At 55.2% G+C, this 20,516-nt stretch overlaps 1 protein-coding gene across 1 annotated transcript; it reads left to right on the forward strand.

Moving 5' to 3' along the window:
- Positions 1–3,569: 3,569 nt before the first annotated feature.
- CIMAP2 (ciliary microtubule associated protein 2) lies at positions 3,570–19,447 on the forward strand (the record flags this gene model as incomplete). Its single annotated transcript, XM_084871302.1, is given in 11 exon segments — positions 3,570–3,580; positions 3,983–4,061; positions 4,519–4,644; positions 4,648–4,680; positions 5,088–5,210; positions 8,821–8,958; positions 9,116–9,259; positions 10,919–11,080; positions 12,100–12,225; positions 14,258–14,391; positions 19,375–19,447. Coding segments are annotated over 11 exon segments (1,149 nt in total).
- Positions 19,448–20,516: the final 1,069 nt, after the last annotated feature.

Consider the following 20,516-nt stretch of genomic DNA (forward strand, 5'->3'; position numbering starts at 1 on the left):
CAAAGGGGCTCCGTGTGTTGGTTCTCCACTGCTATTGTGCGACCTGCATCATCTCACACTGCGGGCTTCCCTCATCTGAGATGAGGGTGACTTTCCCTCCCCCAGGGCCAGGGCAGATCTCCCCGTGGCCTTGTAGGGCGGGGGTGGGCTCCCCACCCTCCAGAAGGCTGGGCGGTCGCCACCATTCCCCCTGCAAGGCTGTTTGTCCTCCAGCGCTTGGCTTTTGCGGGCAAGCCTGTCCCTTTTCACAGAGGCCGGGCTCCTGAGACTCAGATGCTTCAACTTTTCGAAAAACAGAGCATCATCTTCAAGAGGAAAAATAGAGCCAATTAGTAAACTGGGGGAGAAATATTTGACTTGAACAATAAAAATAAAAAGGTAAATTAAACAACAGTCTGGTGCTATTCTTCACCTGTAATTTTAATTTTTTTGTTTGTTTTGTTTTGTTAATCCTCATCTAGGGATATTTTTTCATTGATTTTTTTTTTTTTTAAGGGAGTGAATGGCAGCCAGGATGCCCATCACAGTGACCTTGGCTGGTAGCCTGTGGTCACTCCTCCATGAGGCCTGCAGCCAGGAGGCTCAGGCAGGGACAGAAGCAGCCCAGGCAGGTCTGGGACACCTGAGCAGGCCCAGGGCTGGTCACAGGGACTCTGCTGGCACAGGACTTGGTGGTGTACCCAGCCACCCCTCACTGACACCCCAAAACAGCTCCTCCAGGAGGCTGCGGTCCTCGGTCTGCAGGAAAGGGAACCTTGGCCAGGGTCACTTGCCCAAGGCCACCCGCTGGGAAGCAGCAGGGCCAGGACTCACACCGGAGTCTCTTTGAGGGTTTACGGATTCTTGGGAAGCCAGTCTAGGTTCGTTTGTTCGTTCGTTTGTCACTCAGCAAAGATTTACTGAGCACTTACTACGTGCCAGGTACTGCCCAGGAGCGAATGAGACACAGTCTCCGCCCTGGACCTTCTGCAGGTCCCTTTCTGAGGGCAGTCTCGACCTCTTCCTGGGCTTCTGCTGCATGCCAGGAGCACACCTACATCAGCCCCGTACCTCACAGCCATCTGGAGAGGCAGAGACTATTCGCTTTGTTTTACGGGAAGGGAGCTGGGGATCAGAGAAGGAGGTGGCTTGCCCAAGGAAGTGCAGCTGGGCAGGGGCAGCACCTGTGCTTCGGCTCAGCAGTGCAGGGTGGACACGGCCAGCCATGCCGGCGCCTGCCTGGCCTGCTGCCGGAGCGGCATGGCTGTGCCGGGCGTTCGCCTTTCCTATTGAAATGCCGTGTTGGGCCGAAACCGGTTTGGCTCAGTGGATAGAGTGTCAGCTGGCGGACTGAAAGGTCCCGGGTTCGATTCCAGTCAACTCTCTATCCCTCTCGCTTGGTTGCGGCCACATCCCCAGTAGGGGGTGTGCAAGAGGCAGCTGATCGATGATTCTCTCTCATGGATGTTTCTAACTCTCTATCCCTCTCTCTTCCTTTCTGTAAAATATCAATAAAATATATATATTTTTTAAATGCTGTGTTGGGATGTCAGAAGGGCATCGGGTGGGGCCGGAAAGACCACTGTCCCAGCAGTCCAGTTCCACGAGGGGCTAGATGCAGAGAAAGTCCTATTTCTGACTTCAGTCCTGTCATCAGAAATGATTCCTTAATGTAGGAGGGGGTGTAGTTCTCTGCTGTGCCCGATAAAGGAGGAGGGAAGTAGAGAGCATATACTCTCAACTCCTTTTTTTCTTTCTTTCTTTCTTTCTTTCTTTCTTTCTTTCTTTCTTTCTTTTTTTATATAGTAAGTGCTCAATAAACACTAGCTCTTGTTCTTTCATTTCATTTTTTTTATTATTGATTTTTTTTTTTTACAGAGAGGAAGGGAAAGGGATAGAGAGTTAGAAACATTGATGAGAGAGAAACATCGATCAGCTGCCTCCTGCACACCTCCTACTGTGGATGTGCCCGCAACCAAGGTACATGCCCTTGACCGGAATCGAACCTGGGACCCTTCAGTCTGCAGGCCGACGCTCTATCCATTGAGCCAAGCCGGTTTCGGCATCAATTCCTTTCTTTACCTCGGAGGTCACACATATACTTCAATGAGGAGTTTGGAGTTCTCCTCCTCCAGGAAGCCTTCCCTGATCTGCCCACCCACAGGCTGGGGCAGCGGCCTTCCTCTCTCATGGGCCTGACCACACTTTGTGGTCATTGTTTCCCCTGCCAGCCGCTCCGTGCTGGGACCTCATGTGAGCCCCATGCACCCTGCACAGCCTCTGCAGAGTGTGCGTGTGTGTGCGTGTGTGTGGGGGGGGAGGGGATGTCTGAAGGAGGATGAGTCCTGACTCCATTCTTGCCATCCTTCCTCCCTCTCTGCAGCCTCACTCATGCCTCTCGCTGGCCCCTCTTCTCTCCCCAAAGGGGGGGAGGGGAGGGGGAAGGAACCAGGTGCCCTCTTTGCCCAAGTCGAGCCATCGTGGGTTCCCATGGGCAGAAGGGGAACACGCAGAGGCATTCCCTGAACTGTGCTCTCCCTAACCCGTTGCCGAGCCCGGGGACAAAGAAAGAAGTAACTAAAACCCGACCATCGACCATCGACCACCGACCATCGACATCCATACTGACCACCAGGGGGGGCCATTAAGCCTGCAGGGCTCAGGAAGGATCTGTGGGGAGGCAGCGTGTGAAAACGTGCCCAGCGCCAGGAAAAAGCCGGGGGCAGCGCGGGCAGGCCCGCGGGGGCGCCACGTGGGCACAGACGCGCCAGGGTTCTCTGCGAATCACAAATCTCAGGCCCGGTTGCCGGGGCAGCAGCGGAGGCCGGAGGACCGGTCGCGGAGGAGTCCGGGGGCAGGGGGAGGCCCAGCCCGTCAAGGACCTCGCCGCTGGGGCCGGCAGCGGAGCGGGGCGCCTTGGCCTTGAAGTGGTTCAGGGGGTGCCTTGCCTTTCGGAAAACAGAGAGCCACAGGTGGAGCTGGGCTGGAAGGTGGAAGGAGAAAGGGCCACCAAGGCAGGGGAGGAGCTGTAGAAGGAGGTGGGGATGGGGGGGCAGTGAGGGGTGGGAGACTGGATACCTGCTGCACTTCCCTGTTCTAGAGTCTGGTTTTTTGTGTGTGTTTTTAAACTCTTTTTTATTCTATTTTTAAAATTATTTTGTTAGTCCTCACCAGAGTATTTTTCCTATTATTATTATTATTATTATTATTTTATTTTTAATGTATTTTATTGATTTTTTTACAGAGAGGAAGGGAGAGGGATAGAGAGTTAGATACATCCATGAGAGAGAAACATCGATCAGCTGCCTCCTGCACTCCCCCTATGGGGATGGGCCCGCAACTAAGGTACCTGTCCTTGACCAGAATCGAACCCGGGACCCTTCAGGCAGACGCTCTATCCATTGAGCCAAACCGGTTTCGACTAGAGTCTGTTGATCACTGTTATTAAACTATTTAGAACCATTTCCAAAGCACCTACAAGGTGCCAGGCCCAGAGGCCAAGTGCCCTGGCCAGGACATAGCAGGTCGCTCAGCTGAAAAGTGGTGGGTGGAGTTTCAGCCCAGGGGTCTCTCTTCATTCACACGTACATATGACGCTGAGGTATACATACCGCCTACGCTGTATGTGGTAGCACCTGGGGACACAGCAGTGAACAAAACTGCAAAACCTTGTGCTCAGGGTCTGCAAGCTTGTGGGGCGGGGTGGTTGGAGTGGATAATAAACAAAAACAGGACACTATATAAAATGTTGGGGTTCAAAGAAAGCTGGGAGAAGGAGGAGGAGGAGGGGAGTGCTGGGGGGTGGGGCGGGGTTTGAGGAAAGGCTCCCAGTGGTGGGAAGGGGACCAGGCCAGAGCTGGGAGGTGACCAGGAAGGACGAAGGCCCTGAGGTGGGAGCAGGGCAGTCCCCCTTCACGGACTGGCTCCAAAGCCACCTTCCCTGCCCCAGCCTGCTTGTGCTGGGGCGGGGGCCAGGTGCTGGGCTCTCCCTGTCCTTCCCCAGGTTTGATGTGTCTGCTGTTTGTCCTGAGCAGAAGAAGCTGAGAACCTTCATGAAGGCCCAGGTTCATTCCATGAACTACGTGAGTCTCCCAGCTTCGCTGACCCTCCCACATGGGCCGGCCTCTGCCCTCTGAGTCCCCCACCGTGGTGGGTGCGCGGAGCCATCTAGGGATAAGCCTGACCCCTCTCCCGGCCCTTAGGCCTCAGCACAGAGCGTGTGGAGAGCCAGGGCAGGACTGCAGTGAAGACAGCGTGGGTGGGGGCCACAGAGACCTGGGTTCCAGCCCCGCCTCTTTGCCCTGGCTGGCTGTGGGCTCCTGCACCAGTGACTCCTCCTCCCTGAAGTGTGAGGAGGCCAATGGCAAAGGGATTCATGTTGGTTCCTTGAGTACCAGGCCCCTCGGTGCCAGGCGAGGTGTCGGGGGTGGGGCAGAGAGGGGCAGGGCACGCCCAGGTCAGGGGGCAGCTTCGTGAGGACTTGCTGTGGGTGGACTGGGTGGGTGTGGCTGGCCCGGCGCTGACTGTGCTCTGACTCAGACCTACCTAGGACCCGGGACCTATGGCTGCAGGGAGATCGGCTACGGCAAGAAAAATGTCAAGGAGGTGGGTACAGGCCGGGCCCAGGCCCAGACAGCCATCCGGCTGCCCCAGCTGCCCCAATGCTAGTACCAGGCCGCCCCGGGAGAGAAGCTGCTGCAGGTGAGGTCCCCGGGCCGCGCGGCCCCCCGCTCCAGGGGAGGCCTCGGTGTCCTCCCAGGCCCGGGGGACCTCGTCCGCTAAGGACCACCCTCATCTCCCTGGGCCCCTTCCCTGTGGACATCCCCAAGTTCAAGGTGTTCACCTTCTCTCTTTTCTTTTTAAAAATATATTTTATTGATTTTTTACAGAGAGGAAGAGAGAGGGATAGAGAGTTAGAAACATCCATGAGAGAGAATCATTGATCAGCTGCCTCTTGCACACCCCCTACTGGGGATGTGCCCGCAACCGAGGTACACGCCCTTGACCGGAATCGAACCTGGTGGACCTTTCAGTCCGCAGGCCGACGCTCTCTCCACTGAGCCAAACCGGTTTCGGCCGAAACCTTCTCTCTTTTCCTAAAGGGGCAGAAGGACAAGCTCGGGCCTGGCTCCTACAACTTCAAAGACTTCTTAGAAGAGCTGCAGCAGAAACCACGCAGCAACCGGGGGCTGCTCAGCTCCGGGGAGCTTCGCTTCCAACAACTCATCGGGGTAGGTGCCCTCCTGGAAGGACTGGGCGCCCTCCCACCCTCCGCTCCTTTCAGAGCACGGTGCCTGGGTGGGGCTGGAAGCCCCCTCTTGTCCCATTTCCTCCCCAAGCCCACGGGTCCCCACACCTCATCCCTGGGAAGCCTTCTTCTTGCCTTGCTCAGGGGTCAAATACCTGCATCTTCAGGTTTAGATGCTGTAATGGCAACAGAGAGAGGGGTTGCCTGCAGGCATTTAAGAATGAGTTGCTAGCTTCAAATCTAAGGTAGTAATAGCTGGATCACTTACCCAGGCCAGGCACTGTTCTGAGCATTTCAGGGTAGTAATTAATTTAATGATAGCAACCCTATGAAGCAGTCACTGTCGTCACCTCCACTTTCTAGATGAGAAAAGCTGGCGTTCAGCGGGTTTCAGTAAGCGCCCACGGCCACAGAGCTCCTCCGGGACAGAAGCAGGGTTTGAGTTCAGGTGTCCACGCTGTGCTGTGCCCGTCGGCGTGGCTCACTCGGATTTTGTCCCCTAAGCCACTGTGAGGACGGGGTCTAATGTCAGAGCCTGTTAGAGGGCGGAGGCGTTGGGGAGCACATCCGATTCTGTGTGTTTCCTCCTGTGTCCCCAGGCCCCAGCGCCAGGGCACCTGTGAGTGGTGGCCAAGCAGAGTGGCAATGCCCTGGCGTGTCCCTCCCCTCTGGTGCCCACACCTGCCCTGCAGGCACCTTGGCCAGGCCCTGCAGGAGTTCCCGGAGTTGCTCTCCTAGGCTCTGCCTTGGACAACGAGTTCAAAGAGGTGTCGCTGCCCTGGGGGTGAAGGCGGCGGGGAGCTCACGTCTGTCCGGGGCCTGCTTTCCTCAGTCATTGCCTTGCTGTGAGGCCTGGGCTGGGAACCTGATGGCTCCCCTGTGTCTGTCCCCGCTGTTGTCCCCCCACCTCTCAGGTCCATAAACACCGCCTGCCAAAGCTGAGGGGCCTGCTCTGGGGTCCCATGACTCCCCCCCCTCCATCACCCCCAAGAGGATGGGGCTGTTGAACCCTGCAAAGGCCATGCCTTCTCCTCTGTTTCTGAGCCCCATCCCCCACTGGCACTGGGAACTGCCACCACCCTTCCCTCTGCATTCTCCCCGCTCTTGGCTTTGGGGACACTGGGCTCTGCAGCCCTGAAGTCCCTCTGCCAGCCTCCCTCCATGGCTCTTCTTCCCCAGCACCCCCTCCCTCCGCCCCCCAACACACACACACACACACACACACACACACACACACACACTTTGGGGGGATCCCCTTCCCTCAGCCAGGCTCCCTGCAGATGGCTCCAGATCCCCACCCCAGGCTCCCTCAGGCACCTCAAGCTCTGTACCCACCCCCCACTCCCCACCACATGCCAACATCTCCCCCAGGCCTGCTCTTCCAGGGAACGGTTCCACCCAGCTGCCAGAGCCGGGACCCGACTCCCGTCCTCTGTAGTCACTGGGGTCTGTGCTCTCGCCTCCTGTCCTCCTCTTCCCAGCCTTGCTGCCTCTGGCCTGGCCCAGACCACTGCCCCGCCCCACCCAGGGGGAGCCCCTGGCGGATTCCCTGGTCTCCTACATGGCCAGCACCTTCCCCAGCGCCTCACACCTCAGAATCAGGTCTCAACGAGCCTCAGGCCCCACTGAGGATTGGTAGCCTCCCGCACGTGCCCCGACCAGGGCCAGGGATGGAGCCTGCCACTGGGGTACATGTCCTAGACCAGACTGGAACCCGGGACCCTTCAGTCCACGGGCCTATGCTCTATCCATTGAGCCAAACCCGTCATGGCTGAAATAATCTTATAAGTGCCAGTTCCTCTTCCCTCACACCCCTCTGGACCTGAAAATCTGAGGGAAGGGCGAGGCTCTGCCCCAGAGTGCCCGCACTGGGCTGCAGAGGCCGCGGCCACCTCATCCTCTTCGGATTGTGGGTCACCTTGAAGGTCATGGCACGACGTGGCTCACTGCCCTCCCGCCGCAGTGCCTGCGTGGTGCCTGGCAGACAGCAGAGGCTCAGAAAGATGGTGGGTTTTGGAGGTGGGACCGTGGACACAGGTTTGCCTCTCTGCGACTCCATTTCCCCACCTGTAATTGCGGACGGCACTGATTTGATCTCAGCGGTTGCCTCCAGGACCAAGATGCCAGGCTAGTGAACATCTACCGCAGGGTGCAAGGACCCACCTTCCCGCCCTGGGGCTTTCCTCCCGAGCACACCGGGAACCCAGGCCCTGGGAGCGGCAACGCTGAGTCCTGTTCCTCTGAGGGCAACAATTCAGGGGCCTTCACAGGCCTGACTCTCCCAGCTGAGCTCCCGTCCTCTCCTCCCGCCGGGTGGCCTGCTTCTGGCTGCTTCCCCACGGCTTCTAGGGACCAGAGGTGGGAAGGGCTGAGCCATCGTGGAGCAGTGGTGACCCCTGGTGGCTAAAAGATGCAGAACAGCAACAAACGTCCCTCTGGGTCTCTGACTAAGGACCTCCACCCACCCACCCACCGGAATACACTGCAATGGCTCTTCTCATTCCACCTACAAAGAACATATTTATTTTAAAACATATGTATATGTTTTTATTGATTTTAGCGAGAGAGGAAGGGAGAGGGGGGAGAGAGATAGAAACACCGATGAGAGGGAAACATCAACATCGATTGGCTGCCTCCTGCACACCTGCTGGGGATGGAGCCCGTGACCTCTTGGTGCATGGGTCAACACTCACCCACTGAGCCACACCAGCCAGCTGAAAGACTATTTCTGAGCTTGGCAGTCAAGGTCCCAGATGGTCATCCCAGCCTCTCTCACCCCCTCACCACAGCCACCCCACCTGACGTACCATGCGTCAGTGCTCACTACGTGCTGAGCACCGTGCAGGACGCCTTGTGGACATTTAAACATTTTATCCTCATCACCCTGGGAGGAAGTGTTACTATTCCCACGTTACAAAGGTGGGCCATGAGGCTCAGACCGATTAAGTGGTCTGCCCCACAGGGTACCGTGCGGTGGCTATTTCAGGGGTTCACTCAGCTAGGAAGCAGCAGAGGCAGGATTCGAACCCAGGACTCCAGGTCCATCCAGGTCACGGCACAGTATGACCCTCATTCACGCGAAGGCAGGGCTGTGACGTGGGTGTAATAGATGGCATTTGCGAGACCGCCAAAGCAGGCGGCTGTCTGGGCTGACGGGGGAAGGCAGGCTCCGTTGCGGAGAGAGGACACCTGAGCTGGCTCTGCAGGGCTAGAGTAATTCTCTGGGGCAAAGGAGGCAGGAAGGGCGTTCCGGGCAGCAGGCACAGCACCCGTAAGCACCGGTGAGGAGGTTGGCAGGATGGCATGTGTTTGGGGACCAGCAGAGACCCACGTAGGCCGAAGTGGGGATGTCAGAAAGGAGCGGCAGAAGGTAAGCTGAGAGGCAGCAGGGCCCCGGTGAAGAGTCTGAATATGGAACCGAAGGTCTGGTCGGCGGTGGAGGCTCCTAGGTCAACAGTGCTGTGTGTTGGGGGGCGGTTGGCACCCCGGGGCCCTGAAGATCCTGCTCCCCCCTCTTGGGGGCATCGCTTCCTCGGGCGCGCTTAGCACAGAGCGTGGGACTGATGGCCGCCGGTCTCCCGCTTTCCCCACAGAACTTCTATCCAGGCCCCGGCAACTATGGCGAGAAGGGCAACCCGTACACAAAGCTGGAGGAGAAGGCCTGGAACCGGTCCCACCCCGACGGCCTCATGTGCCGGATGACCAACAAGCCGGCCCCCCTGAGTCACGAGGTAGCCGCCTCCCCTGGCCACACCTGGCCGCCTGCCCCACAGTCCTGGGAGCGGACTCCCAGGGCAGACAGGGACCCCGAGGCCCCCCGAGGCCCCCCAAGGCGAGGGGCCTGCTTCGGCAGCCCTCCGCAGAGACGGCGTCTGTGCTCCGTTGCAGGGCAGCGGCCTGGCACCGTGCACCTACTCCTTCAAAAGCGGCATCGAGGCCTTCGTGGAGCGCTCCATGGGCAACCGCGGCCCCTACGACACCTTCTCCGGCGACCGGAGCAAGCCCCAGCCGTACGGACACTTCTCTGCGCAGGTGCGTGCCCTCCCGTGGGGGGGATTTCCCCGGCAGGATACCAGGCCTCACGGCCATCTGGGGCACCACGGTGCGCCAGGCTCCGTGCTCTTCCCACATCCTGCTCATGCCACCCTCGCAGCAGGGCGAGTGTGGCTCCCTGTGTTAGATGAGGAAGCCGAGGCTGGCCACCCCACTCGTAAGGTGCAGACCTGGGATTTGAACCCCCGCACGTCTGTCTGACTTCACTGCCAGTCCTCTCTCCTCTGCACTGGCATGAGTTACAGAGGCAGTGCAGGTGGCCACCAGGCCGTCTGGTGGGGAGACTGGCCACAAAGCCTGCAGGGACTCCGACAGCTCAGGTCTGGGTGCTGCTGTTCTGGACACACTTATTTTCCGGGCACCACAGACCCAGCTAAGCTGGCCGGGTTAGTGGCACAGTTAACTAGGCAGAGGACTGGAGGGCTGGGAGGGGAAACTGAGGCATAATTTTAGCTGGAGCCTGGCCAGTGTGGCTCAGTGGTTGAGTGTCGACCAGGAGGTCAGGGCTTGGTATCTAGTCAAGGTTCCATTCATGGTCAGGGTGGCTCGATCCCCAGTTGGGGCATGCAGGAGGAAGCTGGTCAATGATTCTCTCTTATCATCGATTCCTCTCTCTCTCTCTCTCTCTCTCTCTCTCTCTCTCTCTCTCTCTCTCTCCTCTCTCTCTCCCTTCCCCTCTGAAATCAATAAAAAATACATTAATTAAAGAAGAATTTTAGCTTGAGCCTCCCTTTCCTGTACCCATCAAGTTCCTGTTGTGTGATCCATCACACCCTGTGCTTTGCTATATTCATGCTCATAGCAACTGGACTTCAGTATTTGTGTAATTACTTTTTTTTTTTTTTTTTTGTCTCCACACCACTCTGTGTGGACGTTTAGGCCAGGTAAACCTGCCCCTTTGGCGGTTACATTCTAATGGAAATGGAGACATAGTCACGAGTAAAAAACAAGCTAGAGTGTTAGCCGGTGGTGAGTGCTGTGGAAAGGGCACCGGAGTGCTGGGAAGAAGGAGGGTGGGGATACATTGAATACTTTTGGGTCAGTTGGTAAACGGCCATTGAACTGAGCCACCTGATGCCAGCAGTCCTGTGTGGAGCGCCTGCCCCCTGGTGGTCAGTGCCCATCATGGCGACCAGTTGATCTGCCATTTGGTTGATTTGCATATTAGCCTTTTATTATATAGGATGAGCCTGCATTGACACATCATGGCCCAAAGTCCACAGCTGACATTAGCTTTTTGGTGATGTACATATATGTTTGGTCAAATGCATGATGATGATACGTACCCACCAGTATAGTATCATACAGAGCAGTTCTCTGGCCAAGTGTCCTCTCTGCTCCCCCATTAGACTCAGTAAATGCTCATGAAACAAGTGACAGAAAGAAGGAATGGATACCCTCAAAGTGGGCCTGTGGGTGGGGGTGCTAGAGACTGCTGACTGATCCTCCCTCACTGGGGCTGCCTCACTGCCTCGGGGCCTGGCCCCAGGGTGTCCTGGCTGCAGTGGGTGGGGAGTGGTGCCACACTGGGTGGCCACTTGCTTTTCTCCGATTGCTGGGGGGTGGGGAGGGGGCTCAGAGGGGGACCCTTGATTCCCCTGGCTTAACAGATAACCTTTCCTCCTCTCTGTTTCTCAGAAAAAAAAGCCCAGTGAGCTGATGAGTGTCAAGAGCTTCGTGGAAGAACTTACCTCTCCTTGCAATAGGAATCGTGGGGTGTTTTCCAAACTTTCCCGATTCCCAGCAACCCCTTCAGAGAGGATTTACTGGAGCACCCTCAGCCAGTGTCCCCGAAAACTAGTCAGTTCCTCCCCCACCCCCCATCCCCGCCTTCCTCCCTCCCTCTCTTGGAAAGTACTCCCGAGGGCCAGGGTCCAGTGTGGTGGCTGTTTCAGGGCTTCAGGGGAAGAGCTCAGCCTCGTGTCAGACCCATCTGGTTCCCAGGCCTGGCCTTGCACTTCCGGGTCACGCTGGGCGAGTCCCTCTCACGCTCTGAGCCTTGGTTTGCACCTCGATCTAACCAGGAGCATGCCAGGTGGCTGTGAGCATTGAAGGAGGTTAAGGACTGGAGCCCATAGCGTGGAGCCTGGTCTGAGAAAGTGCCCGGTCAGCAATGATCTGCACAATCCCCCCCTCCCCCCCCACCCTGCTCCTGGAGAGAAAACAAGGGGACACTGGCGCAGGGCAGAGGGCCAGCAAGGGCTCTGCCCTGACCAGGACTGCACGCCTGTCCCCGCTGAGGGAGTCTTGGCCTCCCTCTGTGGGGTGATAGGCTGTCATCTGAGCAGGCCCCCGACTTCAGCTGGGCGCCCCCTCCCCAGCAGGGTGCGGGGAAGGAAAAGGGTACCAGCATTTCCCGAATGCACGCTCTGGGCCTGGCTCCTTCCAGCATCTCCACCCACGGAGGGTTTCCATTTGGATTCCCCAAAGGGAAACGGAGCCCCAGAGACAGGAAGGGCCTGCCCAGGCTCCCCTAGCGAGGGCGAGGCGGAGCCAGTCAGACCCAACCCCTCGAGCTCCACAGTCTGGAGGCTTCTGCTCCCAGTCTGGGGTCTGTCATCCCTCTGAACCCTCCGAGGCCTTGGGGACCCTGGAAACCTGGAAAGAGGTGTCAGGCTAGAGGGTGGGGATAGGATGGGGGGCATGGATTTATGAGCCATGCACCCCTGGGAGGTGGGCTCCTGGTGAGTTGGGAGGTGGCTGGCCTCCCACTGTCCTTGGCTCAAGGCCCAGGGCTATCGGGCGCCCTCCCCTGCCCTGGCCCCAGGCTGACCACTGCCAGACCTCCCCAGCGTCCCGCCTCTATCCCTCACCCCTAGGCCACGGCTGGGCCCGGCATGTGGCTACCTCCGGTGAAGGAATGCAAACGTGGCTTCCAGCCGCCATTCCTGCTGTCCTCCAAGCGGGCCAGCGGACGGACCAACCAGATGGTCATGGGGAGCTGGGTGAGTGGGTCCGCGGGGGCGACGAGCAGCCCCAAACCCCTGCCCCCCCACGCCGGGAATTGATGCTCTGAGTGAGGCCTGCCCCCCACCTCCTCTCCCCCAGGGACTAGCACCCACTCCCACGATCCTATTTCTCTAAGACCTCGGTTTTCAAACTGGAGCGGGCACTTAGCATCCTCGTGGAGGGACTTGCTGGGCCCCACTCCAGAGCGCCTGGTTCAGAGCCTGGGGCGGGGCCTGGGAATTCCCACTTCCAACAAGTTCCGGGTGATGCGGAGGATCCTGCCCCGGGGACCACGCCTGGAGAACCACTGCGCCCAGGGACACCGCCCAGAACCGTCTCCTTCTCTCTTTTCCTCAGGGCCGCGCTCCCTCCCTTCTCTCTTTGCATTTGTCTTGCGGCCTCAGGGGCCCCTGGTGGCGTTGGCCTGTTTCTCCTCCCTGGATGAGCCAGGACTCCAGTGTCCCCCCTTTTCCCATCCCCCCCCTCCCCAAAGGCAGCCAACCCCACGTGTGTGACGTAATCTTCCCTGTCCTGACTTCCAGCAGCACAGGTTAGCTGTGCCTGGCTTCGAACAGCTGTATTCTTAAAAAATATATATTTTTATTGATTTCAGAGCGGAGGGTGGGGGTGGGGGGGGAGGGAGAGAGAGAGAGAGATATGCATCAATGATGAGAATCATTGACCCTCTGCCTTCTGCATGGCCCCTCAATGGGGATGGAGCCTGCACCCCGGGCATGTGTCTTGACCGGAATCAAACCATGATCTCCTGGTTCATTGATCGATGTTTAGCCACTGAGCCATGCTGGGTGGGCTGAACAGCTGTACATTTTCAAGGCCTCTCCTGGTTTTCCTGGGAGCATCTTGCTTGTAACTCACTTGTCTTCTCCTTATGCTCCCACTGCCTCATCCCACCCCACCCCTGAGCTCCACTCCCGAGGACAGCAGCATGCCAGCCAGCCCACCTCCCACCTCCCACCTCCCCCCTCCCACCTCCCACCTCCCACTTCCCACCTCCTCACCTCCCTGCAAGATGGCGAGGTCCCCAGTGTACCTACACCACCCGCCCTTCCTGCTTCTCATGGGACCAGCTGGTCAGTTCCCCTTCTCCTTCCTCTTCTACAGCTGCTGCCTGCATCTCCTGCAGGGAGGGGGTTCTTCCCTCCAAATCAAATGTTAGAAAAGAGCCAAATGACCATGCTGCTGCTGCAGGGCTGGCCAAGTGGGAAGGCCCGAAGGGAGGGAGGCCCGGGTTCTAGACAGAGGCTGCGCTCGCCCGCACATCTGGCTGGGAGCCTGCTCCCCCACGAGACAGGCCTTTCTCTCTCGGCAGCAAGTTCAGCTTCACACTGGACGAGGGTTTGGTTCCCAGCACCTCCCAGCTCACCCTGGTGCCATTCTCCGCGGACGGCGGGCCCCTGCCCTGAGGCTGCTCTGTCCTCACTAGGCCCCGGGGCAGGTTGATCTCTGCTCTGAACCTCTCTGTCTTGTCTCTCCGGCCGACCCAGGTTTCTGGGTGGGCTGGCACATTCACTTCCTAGGGCTGCCGTCGAAAAGCACCACAAACTAGGTGGCTTAACACCACAGGGACTTATCCTCTCACAGAGCTGGAGGCCGGAGGACTGACATCCAGGTGTCAGCGGGGCTGTGCTCCCTCTGAGACCTGCTGGGGGGATCGCTCCTCTTCCTGGCCTGTGGCGGCCAGCAACCCTTGGGCTTCCTTGGCTTGTAAATGTATCACCCCAATCCCTGTGTTCTCCCTCCCCAACCCCTCCCCCGGCCCATCTCTTTTTCTGTACGGACCCCCGGGTTAAGAGCCTACCCCACTCCAGTGCAACTTCATCTTAACTAACTGCATCTGCAACTGAGGTCACACTCTGAGGGGCTGGGGGTTAAGGCTTCCATATCTTTTTTGGGGGGGACACAGGCCATCCCATAATAAAGACAGTAGGGAGGAGCCTGGGGAGGGAGGAGGCCTGAGATCAAGTCTCCAGGCGTCCACCTGCTCACAGCCTGCCTCTCCCTGTGCAGAACCCCGTAGGTGTGGGCTTCTACCTCAACACCTGGCTGCTGGAGACCAAGGACCAGCGGCAGCGATACCGGTCCCTGTTCATGGGCGGAGCCAAGCGCTACCCCTCAAACCCGGCCAGGGACAAGTTCCTGCAGTGAGTGCCCCTGGAGCTCCAGCAGAGCCAACCCTAGGGTGGGCGGGGCCGTCCCCCAACTTGGGCTCCTTTCCCGAGGGAACACAGCTGCTGCCCCCAGAGCCTGCCGAACAGCTGTGGCCTGGCCGTGGAGAGAGTTCAGATCCCGGCCCTGCCGGTTACTGGCTGTGTGAGGTGGGGCATGTCGCTTAACCTCTCCGAGCCCCATTTTCCTTAGCTGTCAGGTGGGCAGAGGGCTGTGGAGACGCAGGTGAGGGGCTGTGGTGAGGAAAAGGAACTCATCAACACCAACTCCTTCACCCACCACCCACACCGTCCAGGCTCCGCCTCCCAAGGCTGCACCCGTGGAATCTCTGGTTCCTAATGGGGTTGGTGAAACTCGTTTCGGGGCACTGTTGTGAAACCAAAAGAAAAGGCGCTTGAAAACCAGAGCTGGCTGGGAAACGGCTTGCGAGTGTTAGCGGCCGCCGCATTTTATTGACCCAAGAGGCCATCGGTGACAGTGTGTTCTTAGTTTCAGGAATGTGAAAATGTGAAGCATGGACTTCAGTGTTGCTTGTTCTGTTGTTGGAAATCCCGGGGAGGCCGAGACCGGTTTGGCTCAGTGGATAGAGCGTCGGTCTGCGGACTGAAAGGTCCCAGGTTCAATTCCGGTCAAGGGCATGTACCTTGGTTGCGGGTACATCCCCAGTAGGGGGTGTGAGTCAAGTGGTCAGTGTTTCTCTCTCATCGATGTTTCTGGCTCTCTATCCCTCTCCCTTCCTCTCTGTAATAAAATCAATAAAATATATTAAATTAAAAAAAAAAAAAAAAAAGGAAATCCCGGGGAGGGTGTGAGGTCCAGGACTGCTCAGGGAAAACTAGTTTTCATTGTTTGTATCATGGTAGTCCCGTGTCTTCCTTGTTTTGGTGGCTTCCTCGGAAAAAGGAATGGGAGGTAACATTTTTGATAGACTGTGTTCCAGAAAAAAAAAAAAAAAATTATACTCCTTACCTGCGCAACTGATTAATACTTTTTTTAAAAATATATATTTATATTATTGATTTTTTTACAGAGAGGAAGGGAGAGAGATAGAGAGCCAGAAACGTCAATGAGAGAGAAACATCGACCAGCCGCCTCCTGCACACCCCCTACCGGGGATGTGCTGGCAACCAAGGTACATGCCCTTGACTGGAATCGAACCTGGGACCTTTCAGTCCACAGACCAACGCTCTATCCACTGAGCCAAACCGGTTTCGGCCTGATTGATACTTTGATTGGATATAAACTTTTAGGTTGGAAATAGCCTTCCCTTGGGCTTTTGAAGGCTGGTTGTTGAGAATTCTGGTGCCATTCCGGGTTTCTGTCCTTCGTATGCAGCCTGCCTCTTCCTCTCTGGACCCTTGTAGGATCTTCTCCTTGTCCCCCGTGTTCTGGAATTTCATGGCCATGGGTCTTCGTGGGAGTCTGTTTTCATTTATTGCTTTGGGTGCTTCGTGGTCCTTTCCTTCTGAAAACTCAGGACCTTCTCTTCTGGGAAAAGTTTTATGTTTTTGTCTTTGACGATTTCCCCCTCTCTGTCTTCTCTTTCAGATGAATGGTTTGACATTGTAATTTTCTTGTCTTTTCCCCTTTATTTATCTTATCTACCTTTTCTGTCCCACTTTCTGGCAAATTTTCTTTGTCCTTGTCTTTCTTCCTTACGATTACCCTTTTATGTCTTGTCATCTTTTTTCATTTCCAAGAACTCTTATGTGTGGTGGTTTTTTAAAAAAATCCTCACCTGAGGATATTTTTCTATTGATTTTTAGGGAGAGTGGGAAGGAGGAAGGGTGGGAGAGACATTGATGTGAGACATAGATCAGTTGCCTCCCATATGCGCCCTGGCCATGTGCACTTGATCTGGAATGGAACCCGTGAACATTCCGTGTGCTGGAATGCCACTCTAACCACTGAGCACACCAGCCAGGGCCTCTTGTGTGTTCCTTTCTCTTTAATAGCACCCTGCTCTGTGTCATGCATGCAGCATGTCCTTTCATCTAAGGATAATGAGTTTTCTGTAGGTTTCCTTTTACTCTGCATTGTCTCCACTTCCTCCAAGTATTTTTCTTTCACTCGATTTGTAAAAATAAGTAATAAATAAATAAATAAATAAATAAATAATAAAGCAGGAGCACAGAATTAACAAAAACAAATGGGGACTGAATGGCTGGAGGTGCTCTCACTGGCTCCTCACAGCTGGTCGCGCAGTTGTGCATCCCTGCCTTGGCTCCAGGGCGGCGCTCACAGTCAGTGTGCACAGCTGTGGGCGAGAGCAGGCAGACAGCCACGGGCTGTGCAGCTGCCCAGGAGAGGCAAGGGCGACAGCAGTGCTACCTTCCCCAATTGCACCAGAGTGAGTGAGGCTTGGAGGGGTGGGTGATGGGAAAGCCCAGGGTCCTGCAGCCCAAAGGAGGTAGGGCAGAAGAGGGGGAGCTGGCTCTGACTCCGCCCTGTGCTTCAGCCTCTCTCCTCCTAGGCCCATTTCGGGGAGGCTGTGGGTTGGCAGGACACAACATGTCTTTGTACAATTGCTGTCTTCAGTCCGGCAAGGGAGGGCATGTGTGGGAGCGTTGCGAAGTCACCTTCTGGAATGCGTTGTTACAGCTAATCTTTCTCACCTCTCACTCCCAAGCCTCACCTCCTCCTCCCTGCCAAACCACGCCTCACTCAGCAGCCTGGGATTTCCCTCCTGCCTGGGAGAGGCCGCCTTTTGTTAGTGCTTCCTTAGAGCCGTGTCTATCGGGGCTGACACGTTTGGCTGACTGACCCTGTGGACCAGGTTTTCCGCCCGCTCCCCTTTCTGGCTCCACAGCCAGGTCTCTTTACTCCGTCTGGCCACCTGTGGCTGTGGACGGGCTGTGGACACGGCTCTCTGCTCTCCAGCCAGCCTCGCTTTGTACTACCCCTTGCTCTTCAGCCTGTGGCCACACCGTGATCTGTGCTTGGAACAGCCTTCTCCTAGTTTCTGGAAAACTCCTGTCCATCTCTTCAACTGTGCTTATACATGAGGCTTCCGAGATTTCTCCAGTTAGTCTCTTCATTCTCAGCCTCTTGTGAGTTCTCTGGTTGGAGCACTGTCCCCGTTATATTGTAGTATTAGTTCATATGCTTGTGGTCCCCAATGAACAGAACTTCTCTATTGTCTGGCACGCGAAGCAGGAGCTCAGTGGATGTGGGTCAAAGGAGGAGTCAGTAAATTCATTGATAAAATGGCCCTGCGCCTGGTAGCTCCATGAAGGAAACACCTGGGAACTCCCATTTAATTAGGGAGAAATTCATTTTTCCTTAAGATTATTTTTAACCTGACATCTTATGAATTTTTTTCAAACATACAGTAAAATTGAAATGATTTTACAATGTGCCCCTATTCTTACCACTTAGATTATATCGTTAATGTTTTATTCTTCTTGCTTTATGACACATACCACCTATTCATCTATTAATCTACTAATCATTCATTCCTTCTCATTCTTCTGTCCTTCTATTATTCATCTTATAATTTGATAAATTTCAAAATATATGGCAGACATCAATATACTTGCTCCTAAGTACTTCAATATGCGTACTACCTTTTTAGCCATATTCCTTGTCCAGAAATCTAAGATTGAAATAATAAATATCCATTCTTTGTAATAATAATTATAATTGAAATATATATTCATAATGGTATAGTGATTTTCTTTCTCCTTTTAAGAATATTTTTATTGATTTCAGAGAGGAAAGAAGAGGGAGAGAGAGAGAGAAACATTAAGATGAGAAAAAAATCATTGATTGCCTGCCTTCTCCACACTCCTACTGAGGATTGAGCCTGCAACCCGGGCATGTGATGTGACCAGGATATGAACCATGTCTTCTTGGTTCATAGGTCGACGCTCAACCCCTGAGCCATGCCGGCCAGGCTGTATAATGATTTTGTATGTTTTTACTGAATATAGTAACTTCAAAAGGTAGGTATTACTCTTAGTGTTTTTCAGTTGAGACAAATCAGTTTGGAGAAAGGGTTTTTCTAAAGTCTCTGCTAGTCAATGGCATTTGTGTGTGGTCTCCAAAAATTAGTTGAGCACTTACTATCTGCTGGGCAAATCCTGCCTCCTGGGACACTGCAAAAGAGAACCAGTCAGCTGTTCGGCACCAGGGAAGGCACTCACTCCCCTTTCTAGTTACAGGGCAGCGTGAGAAGCAGGAGGAGGGCAGATGGGACCCAGGGCCTCTCTTCATGAAGGACACTTTCCCCACTTTCTGGAGGACGAGAGCAGGAAGGCTAAGGCAGAGCCAGCCTTCACCATGACTCACCTTCATGTCCTCATCCCACCTGCCCTCACCTGATCACTTCCTTTTCCTCCTGGGCCTTTGTGCATGCTGCTATGATGGAAGTTTAGTCAGGAAGTAGGGACTCTTAGGCAGTTCAGCACAGAGTTCCTGCTTCCTGCAACACCCACGACGCATTTATTATCGAACACAGAAGTCTGGTGATTACCATGGAGACAGCATAGGGCCAGGGAAAGGCAGGGCCTTAGCTCCAAGGCAAGGCCATAATTTTGCCCACTCTTCTTTCCTTTCTCTCTTTCTCCTTCCTTCATCCCCTCCCTTCCCTCCTCCCTTCTTTCTCATCTATCTTCCTTCCTTTATTTTTGGTGGGGTAAACACTTGAGCATGTTTCTGGGCTGATGGGTTGGGCTAAATCTTTCAGGTGCTTGGATTCTGTATTTGAAGTTCTGACAAAGCAACTTGGGGCCCTGATGAGCTAAACTGGGTGCAAAGTAGAGGGATCTCCTCCTTAGAAACAGGCTGTTTGGATAGGAAAGTTCCGGAGGTCAGTTTTGGCCCCCCCACCCAATGTAGGATCTCCTGGGAAGCACAACCAGCGGGTTCTGGTTCATCCTGTGGGCATCCTCCAAGGATGGGGGGCCCACACTTGCAAGGGGCCAGTTCCATTTTCTTTTCCCTCTTTCTTTTTAAAGGGAACGGATCACACCTTTCACCAAGGGGAAGTGCCTTACAACAGTGGACTATAACTCGGATCCTACTCCTTGAAGCCACGTGCGAAGGACGGCCTGCAGTGACCAGAGGGCCCAAAGGACTGAAGACAAATCTGGGGACCGGAGGGTGGAAGTGGGGATGGAGGGTCTTGGAGAAAGGACCCGGGAATGCCTGGGAGAGGGGAGAGATGTGGTGATGGGATCACTTCTGTCAGAGACATCTACTTGGGGTCACAGTGTCTGCGGGGACATCGGAGCCAGGCACCTTTTGATATGGGAGCTCAGTTATCCTGAGAATTCAAACTGGCCAGTGACATGAACATGGGAGCCAGACAGGAGATGGACCGAAAGGGTGACATACGGTGGACACTTTTGGGACCCCTTCTATCCTAAAGCCAAAATCCTCGACCCCCTGCTCATTAAAATCCAACAGGCGGGGGCGTGTGGCATGTCATAAGGCAGCTCCAGGTCCCCAGCAGGAGTATTCCGTCTCCATCCATGTTGTAGGTGAGGGAATCGTCTTCACAGGGTTCACCTGCCAAAACTTGTTAGATCACAACCTGGTGACAAAGCCAGGACTGTAGCCTGGAGCTCCTGACAACCAGGTCTGGTGCCTTAAAAAAGGCACCATTAGCCGGGTTGGCTCAGTGGTTGGAGCGTCAGCTGGGAATTCAGCTTGCAACTGATGTACATGCCCTTGACTGGAATTGAACCCACAACCCTTCAGTCCATGGACTGAGGGAAGTAACCAATTGATGTTTCTCTTAGATTGATGTTTGTCTCTGTCTCTCCCCCTCCCTTCCACACTCTCTAAAAATCAATGGAAAAGCATCCTTAGGTGAGGACAAATAAAAAAAGATAAAAAAAGAGAAAGAACTCGTGGATATGGACAACGTGTGGTGATTGCAGGGAGAGGAAGGTGAGGTGAAAGAGGGTTTGGGGGGAATAAAAGGTGATGGAAAAATCAAACAAAAATAAAGGGGGGGGGGGAGAAAAAAATTCTCATGCTTAGAATGATTCAGAATTTATATATATATATAAAGATACCCCTCCCCCATTGCCTCACCTGGACTCTTCCCTGCCCCCCCCCCCCCTTGCAGTCTGCTGTCCACCTTGTGGATAGG

This window comes from Pipistrellus hanaki (genome assembly GCF_964339955.1).
Source record: "Pipistrellus hanaki genome assembly, chromosome: 2".
NCBI lineage: Eukaryota > Metazoa > Chordata > Mammalia > Chiroptera > Vespertilionidae > Pipistrellus > Pipistrellus hanaki.